Source organism: Eleutherodactylus coqui, chromosome 8 (assembly GCF_035609145.1).
Source record: "Eleutherodactylus coqui strain aEleCoq1 chromosome 8, aEleCoq1.hap1, whole genome shotgun sequence".
Lineage (NCBI taxonomy): Eukaryota > Metazoa > Chordata > Amphibia > Anura > Eleutherodactylidae > Eleutherodactylus > Eleutherodactylus coqui.
In genome coordinates, this window is record NC_089844.1 from 174,020,100 (window position 1) to 174,028,553 (window position 8,454).

The 8,454-nt window shown below is 41.3% G+C and overlaps 1 protein-coding gene across 1 annotated transcript; it reads right to left on the reverse strand.

The window, feature by feature from the left end:
• Window positions 1-2,168: 2,168 nt before the first annotated feature.
• On the reverse strand, window positions 2,169-5,911 carry LOC136578026 (microfibril-associated glycoprotein 4-like). The gene is made up of 6 exons (XM_066577933.1): window positions 5,906-5,911; window positions 5,223-5,295; window positions 3,688-3,845; window positions 3,398-3,494; window positions 3,107-3,301; window positions 2,169-2,603 (listed from the first exon to the last, which is right to left on the reverse strand). The coding sequence occupies exons 1-6, from the start codon at window positions 5,909-5,911 to the stop codon at window positions 2,353-2,355; spliced, it is 780 nt and encodes a 259-aa protein (XP_066434030.1). The 3' UTR covers window positions 2,169-2,352.
• Between the last annotated feature and the right edge of the window lie 2,543 nt (window positions 5,912-8,454).

Here is an 8,454-nt window from a genome sequence, read left to right on the forward strand (position 1 = left end):
GTTGTTCCCTTCATTATAGGCCTTGCCATGGGTCCTGTAAGTAGATTAGGACTACAATGGGTATGTTTCTAAACACGGGACAAACGGGGGTATCCATTTTGGGGTGAATGTCTTCATTCCTATTTACACTGTACAAAAAAAACAGTTTTTAAATTGACAAAATTGCCAAAAAAATGAAAATCATAATTTTTTCCTTCTGCTTTTCTTAGATTCATTCAGTTGGAATTTATTCAGTTGTACCCTGAAATCAAATAGGCCTAGCCATGTTTCCTTTAAGTAGATTAGGGGTACAATGTGTATGTTTCTGAACACATTTTGGGGTGAAAGTCTTCATTCCTATGTACGCTGTATAAAAAAACTGTTTTTAAATTGATACAATTGCCACAAAAAAAGAAAATTGTAATTTTTTCCTACTGCTTTGCTTATATATATTCAAAAATTGTAGGGTAAAAGTACACAGTATGCCCTTAGATGAATTCATTAAGGGGTCTAGTTTTCAAAATGGGATCATTTGTTGGGGTTCTCTTTAGTTTTGGCCGCTCAAGAGCTCTACAAGTGGGCAATGGGGCCTAAATCACCTTCATGCTGAATTTCTGTTCTAAAGCCACCGACTACTCCTTTCATTTTGGGCCCCGTTGTGCATCCAGACAAAAGATTAGTGCCACAATGGGTATGTCTCCGAACACGGGACAAACAGGGGTATACATTTTGGGGTGAAAGGCTTCATTCATGTGTGTGCTGTACAAAAAAACTTTTTTTTAAAAATGACAGAATTGCCAAAAAAAAACCGAAAATCACAATTTTTTCCTTTTGCTTTGCTTAAATTCATTCAAAATCTGTGTGGTCAAAATGGGCAGTACACCCCTAGATGAATTCATTAAGGAGTCTAGTTTTCAAAATGGGGTCATTTGTGGGGGTTCTCTATGGTTTTGGACGCTCAAGAGCTCTACAAAAGTGCTATGGGGCCTAAAACGCCTTCAAGCAAAATTTATGTTCTGAAAGACACTGACTACGCCTTTCGTTTTGGGCCCCGTTGTGGCCCTAATCTTATGTCTGTATGCACAAGGGGTATGTCTCTGAACACGGGAGAAACGGGGGTATCCATTTTGGGGTGTAAATCTTCATTTTCATGTGCACTATAGGAAAAAAATATGTCTTTAAAATGACATATTTGCAAAAATATGAAATTTTATTTTTGCTCCTCTAAATTGAAATAATTCCTGAAAAAAAACTGTGGGGTCCAAATACTCCTGACCCCCCTTAGTGGATACACTAAGGTGTGTAGTTTTTAAAATGGGGTCATTTGGGGGGGGGGGTAATCTATCATTCTGACACTCATGAGCCTTTGCCAACTTGGCTTGCTGTAAGAAAACAACGTGTTCCTCAAAATGCTGAAAAGTAATGTTAAATTTGTACGTCATCTAAATGGTTAAAAAAAAAAAACACAAAAGTTTTTCAAACGTGCATTCAGAATAAAGTAAACAGATGGAAATATATATCTTATCAAAAATTTGTACAGTATGTTTGCACATATTTGAGATATTACAGTTGAAAATGTGAAAAAAATGACAATTTTCTCAAAATTTTTCCAATATTGGCACTTTTAATAAATATACACAAATTCTATCGGTCTCTTTACCACCTAAATGAAGCACAACATGTGGTGAAAAAACAATGTCAGAATCACTTGGCTATGCAAAGCCTTTACGGAGTTATGCTATGTTGAACAACTCAGATTTCCAAAATTTGGCTCCGTCACTAAGGCGCAAACAGGCTTCGTCACTAAGGGGTTAACTTACTTTTGAACTATTTGACATTTGTTGGACTTGAAGAGTTTTGATGTCAAAAATAAATGGAAAAATTGAGGTATGTTTAAACTTTTGACTGGCAGTGTATATCTAGGATAGTGTCCCAATTCCAGTCCTCACAGACCCCCAACAGATAAGTTTTAGGATTTCCTCAGTATTGCACAGGTGATGTAATTATTGTTGGTGCCTCAGGCATTGCCACAGGTGTTCTTGCTAATGGACATCCTGAAAACATGACCTGTTGGGGTGTGGGAGGACTGGAGTTTGGAAAACACTGTCCTAGGAGAATCAATGGAGATGCTGCCGATAAAAGGAGATTGGATACGATTCCTTCACCCAAGTCTTGTATATTTTTGGGATAGATAAAAGAAACATAAAACTTTCTGATTTCATAGATGCAAAGGTATTTAATTGCATCGTCTGCTCCTTGAAGTCTTTCTTGACTCTGCCGATGGCACCAGTCATGGATGCTGTGTGGTCCATGGCCTCATAGTGATGAAAATTATTGTTCTTCTTCATAGATACTCAATAAGACATCAATAGCTTAGACCTTCCGGGCGATCTTCATCTCAGATGCCTTCAGTGAGTAGTATTGCCCTTTCCATGATTTCCAAGTCATTCCCTTTGCAAACTGGTAATTTCTTCCCTTTAGGTATAGGCCATTTAGGTTGGCCTTCTGACAGTTATTGTACCAAGAGGCTCCACTGTAAATAACTGCACAGTTACCTGCAAATTCATCTCTGTCATCATCTTGAGTGGAAAAACTCATCTTGTTCTGAGAATTCAGTGAATCTCCTGTTGAGGCAAGAATGTATAGGAAAGTTCATATTAAGAGGATTTTATTGTACAGCAAGCCTATAGTAATCTCCTACACTGTCTTAGACCTTTGTAAGCATCAATGATTGTGGTATAATATCTCACAGTTTTGTTTTCGAGAAGACTTTTTCACCTTCTACGAGACCATAGTTGCTCCCTTAAAATCATATTGATCCCAAGAGAAGGCTGGTTATTACATTTTACTGATTACCAAATCATTTTGCACTGCAGCTCCAAAAAAGATAGACATATAAGCAACCTGGTGGCTTAATGTAGACACTGCTGGGTTTTGTGGGTGGGAGATCACAGAAGTAAAGTGGTTAATAAAATGAAGGCAGCTGAAGCCTGGAATTTAGGGGTGAGAAAGTGGAGGACAAAGAGTGTAGGGTATCAGGAAAGTAGAGGAGAAGCCTTCATTTTCACCAGTACTTAAAGCAGAAGAACAAAGTCATCTCACGTTCCCAAAGATGTAGGCCACTTACCAATAGGTTTGTTGGAGTCACCCTCTTGAAATGCACCAATATACAGCTTGTACCCATCCTCCTCTGGATCAATGGCTAATGGTGATAAAGAAAAGCTGTCATAGGTCACGTATCGAGCATCATTATCAAAATCCATTAGGTCGATTCTAAGACGATATGGCCTCTTCTGAGTGATCATGTGAATGTTCTGCAGACCTGGAGATAATAGACAAGAGGGCTTGTAGTGTTTTCTCTTGTTATTTCACATATTACAGGATTATATGGGATACATAAAAGGAAGCATATCCTTACCCAACCAGTATTCTCCATCTGCTGTCCCAAACCCGTTCTTGTATTCCTTCCAACCACGATAGAAGTTCACACTGCCATCAAACCTCTTCTGAAACACCTGAAGAGGAGGACATTGCCATTAAAAGGATGTTAAAAAGTCTGAGTAAGTTAGGAGTGGATATAATGAAAAAGAACATATAAAGACTTGCTAGAGTAAGACCCCTAAAGGATGATGTAGTGGGGTTGTGTTAGTGAAAGGTATCTTCTACCTATGTAAGTGAACAATATCAGAAGTCGCTGCCGTTACTCACCGTCCAGGGTCCTCCATCACTGGTCATGTCACAATACACTGGGACTGGAGGAAAGTTCCCACCACCTGGATATATCAGGTACACACCATCCACTGTCAGACCCTGGGCCGACACATCAGAGCAGTCACGGGGGCTGCAGGAATTTATGCAGCTATTGACTAGGAGTAGAAGACACATAAGGATGTCTTCTATATCAGTTCCAGCTGGAGATTTTATCACATTTTACCATAAGAAAATCTGAAGCCAGTTGATAAAATTCCTACACAATGCATTAAAAAGCAAATTTCATGATTCACCCTCTATGAAAAAAATGTCCCTTTAAATCGTCCACGTAATTATCTAATTCCCTTTTTGTCTTACTGGCTCACCCATGATGTTAGAATTGGATGAGAGTTAGTAGAGATCCACCTTCATCACCCATGGATGATATCAAGTTGCTCAGGGCTGACAACGCTCGTGTATGAGCAAGAGATTGTTTTGCGGTGTCCAAGCGGAAGGCTGGCCATTGTGGGGGAGACCACGGGTAAACAAGATGGATTACACGGGTGTCTCTGCGATCTCTCCTAACAATGGCGGAAAGTTGCCTAGCTTGGTCGCACACAGTGGAATAGGCAGAATGATTATAATAGCTAAATTAACGTTTTTTTCACGCTAGTACCTTTGAGGGTGAACTCGGTCGGATGGAAATGAAATGACTTAGACGAGTCCACGTAGCTTGGGGTGTAAACCGAAGGCACACAGTTTACTAAGCACTTTTTAACACTCTAACAATTAACAGTTCGTAGTGTTGCAGATGAGATTATGCAGTTGAACTTTAACAATGCTCCGAGCACAGAATATCACAAACAGTTTCTCGTCAACACTCTCTCTCTATTCAGAAATCACCCAGAAAAGAATCCCTTCAGTCCTCGTTATCTGCAGGATGCTTTGTTTAGGATTATTCAGTAGATAATGGAGTTACTCAGATATGGCCGCTTGCACTTTCCTTGACTTTTGTATTTAACAGGGGCTTGTACGACTCACTCTTCTATAGATGGTTCCCAGATCCTTGCAATCCACTTTGCACTTGTGCCGAATGCTTCCCCTCCATGTCCCCTCCTTGTGCCTCTCCCCTCCATGTCCTGACAACAACCCACAACCGTCTCTGCTCCTCTCCCTCTACCAATGAGGGAATTGAATGGCAAGTAGCCAATAGGAGCTAGCTGTTGAGGCGCAGAATAGCTTTAGCCCATGAAGTAGGGGAAAGTCAGGGTCTCTCCTATCTACGATACCTCCTATGTTTAGCCAGGAGCACATAAGCAAGGTATTTCAGGACCAATGAGTGAGTGGCTATCCTCTAGTACCCTCCGGGCCACTACAGTTGGAGCACCTCTTACTAATGGTGATATAAATTCACTTGAAACAATAAATCAAAAAGTTAAGGATTTCAGCACCCAAATTACTTCTCTAGACATCGGCTCAATCTCATTACACCCATTCTTTTAGCTTTGCATGGAGATAACATCACTGTACCAGAGGAGTGATGCCATACTCACGATGAGCTTGGTTCAGAGGCGCAGAACGACTACTCTGCAGCAGTAGGAGGATGGCGAAATTCAGCAGCAGCTTCTGATTGAAGGAGAATTATGTTAATTAAAAAAATAATAATTAATACAGAAAAGTATTGCAAATAATTGAACTGTGAATCACGACATCAAACTGAAACAGAGGGTTACATCACTATGGATAAACCTCATTGGGGTCTGCAGAGACTAGTTATCACGGTCAAACTACATAAGTAGAAAACTCATAACCCAGCAAGGAGAAAGAATGGTATGTGGAGTGCTCTAACACTATATCACCTGTCCCCACGGAGCTCTGTACTTATGGCCTTTCTCCAGAGGACGACGGTCGGGCACAGAAGCATCTGAAGTTGTCCCAGGGATGATCGTTCCTGTGCAAGTAAACTGGAGCGATCACTGGAGGTGGAGTGGGCCAGCGATCCTTCCCGCCCACCTGCCTCCATGCACAGTAAACAGGTAGTTGTTCATAAGTGAACGACTGCCTGTTTAGACGGCGGATTGTTGTTTGAATTTTTATGCCTGCACGATCCGAAAGACAAATGAAGTCTAGTTCGTCGTTCAGACTATGCAAGCATTCAAACTGAACAATTATTGTTCAGATTTCTGGACTCCAGCGAGAATCTGAATGATATTGTACAGTGTAAAAAGGCCCTTACCTTCATGATCGTGGATACTTTTAGACTGGCAAAGGCGCTCAGGTCTCTGCATTATAAAGGACAAGGTCACATGTCATTACGCATGCACTAGACCCAATATTAACTCAACGTGACCTTCCTGATAAGTCAGAGCCAAAGCAGAAGATAAATAGATCTTCGTGGAATAGAGGATGGATTTGTGTATTTAAATTCCCTTCTTCTGTAGTCATTTTTCACACGGGGTGCATTGGGGTCTGCTGGCTTTTCTGTCTTGAATAGCAGATCTGTCTAGTTAGTCAATAATATCATTGTCATCCAGATTTACCAGAAACAAATGCAACTAAGAAAAACTGAGCAGAGTAGAGTCAAACCTCTAGTTTCATTGGTAATCTGTCCAAAAGCATTTGGTTAAACTTGAAACCAATGAAACTTGAGGCAAATATTTCCATAGGAATCAATGTAAATCCAATTAATTTGTTCTAGACATTCCAAAAAACACACCAAACCACATTTTTGTAGAGCGCTTAGCGCAGCGCTGAACACTGTACAACGCTCCCATTCATTTCAATGGGCTGTTCACACAAGTGTTTTCGTCCCTACATCGTTCATTGAAATGAATGGGCAGCAGTTTCAGTGCTGCCAAAAATGTGGCACAGCTTGGTGCTGTGTTTTTGGCAGCGCTAAACGCCCTAACTACATTACCTGAGAGAAAAAAAAATCAATACTCATCTTGCAGGTGCCATCGGTGTCCCGGGGGCCACTCTCCAGACCTCTGTGTAGTCTGCTGGGCACTTGTCAAGCTGGCAAAGCATCTTGCTAGTGACAGGGATTGAAATCCCTCGCCTCCAGCAAGCGATTGCTCTGATTGGTTGAGTCGGCTGAATGTCAGCCAGCTCAGCCAATCACAGCCAGCGCTGGATGCTCCAATCACAGCCATGGATGGCTGTGATTGGAGCAATCTATGAATGGCTGTGATTGGACAGCAAGGTCACGCAAAACTCAAAGCAGAAACAAAAGTAGAGGCGAAATTCTGCTTTGAAGAATCGTTGAAACTGTAAGCCAGCAAAAGAAGAAGGTAACAAAGTAGAGGTATGACTGTATTTAGCATCTGGACACAACCATCTTCTTCAGCAACTTCTTCCTTTGCTTCTTGCCAACTTACTACTGAGATCTGTGGATACAACTGTGCTCAGAGCAGGTCAGTGTTACTAACGCACATCAGTTTATATATTACTGAAGACTATTCCGTAGCCTCACTATCTTCCAGAAATCCCACTTCAATGTCAGAATAAGAGAGGAGCCCAGAAGCACAGGTTAGAGAGAACATCCTCTGAGCTCTGAACCCACAGCTGCTCAAGCAGAATGTCAGACAAAGCTGATCCAAAATATTAAGGACACGATGATCATATTCTTATAATGGGCCGCCCTAATGGGTTGCTATGGCAATGGACTGTAAGATGCACCAAAATTTGCACCACATTTTGGTACAACAGAACTGAGTATTCTAAGGGGCTGATTGGCTGAGGCGCCCAAACAAAAAGAACAACTTCCTGCTGCACAACCGAAGAGCATAGGGACTGCATCAGTGAGCTGAGGTGTTGCCAGGGGGCGGTGTGCCAAGAAAGGCACAATAATCTGCAGAGGAACTGCAGCTGGAGAAAGGCAGGAAAAGGCATCTGGAGCCTGGATCCCAGGATGTAAAAGGGCTATGTAGAGAGCACAGAGAGTGCTGACCAGAGGACCCAGAGACTGCTTTCTGCAAAGAGGGAGAAAGTAGCCGTATTACAGCCATAACCTGTTAAGGACAGCTGATCATGGAAACTAACCAAGGAGAACAGCAGGGTAGAGTTGCAGTCCTGACTTGGTGATAGTGGCAGTTCCCTTACAACAAAACTGTAAGTGGGGCTAGCCTCAACGAAAACTTTGGGTATGCATACTGCTAGAGATTTGACTAGTCCAGTGACAGGCCTGTTGCATAGGAAATTGCTACATTATGGAAATTAGATTGCATCTCAGTAATAACCCTTTTGGGTTAAAATTGTCCTTTTCTTTCCATGCATTCTCTATTTGTTATCTAGGATTACAGCTGAATGCTGACGTTCATCAACAGGTAAATACGCTGACATACCAAACAAAAAAAAAATGTTGGCAACATAGTGTTGCACGCTTCATCATGCCACCCTACTCACATTATCAAGAGTGTTCCAGAGGGGAAGTTTCTTTATGTAAAATGTAGTAGTTAAATCACTAATTAATTAAATAGTGATATTGATAAAGCTGTTAATCACTAAAAAAAATGCAAAGATCCATCATGGATGTTAAACAGCGCCGAATCCATTGTAAACAATAGGAATCGATCTGATCTCTTACAGATGCTTCCATCTGTACAGATAATTCAGCCACCTTGTGGTCGTATTCTTTACTGCAATTAGTTATGAATTTCAGGAAATATGGCGGATAGTTACTGTAAACAAAGTAAAATTGGAAAGGAGCACAAGCAGAAGAAGAAGATTGCAGATAATCTCCCACTGCAGCGGAAGCAGGGAATTGATCGATTACCAGGGTGAATG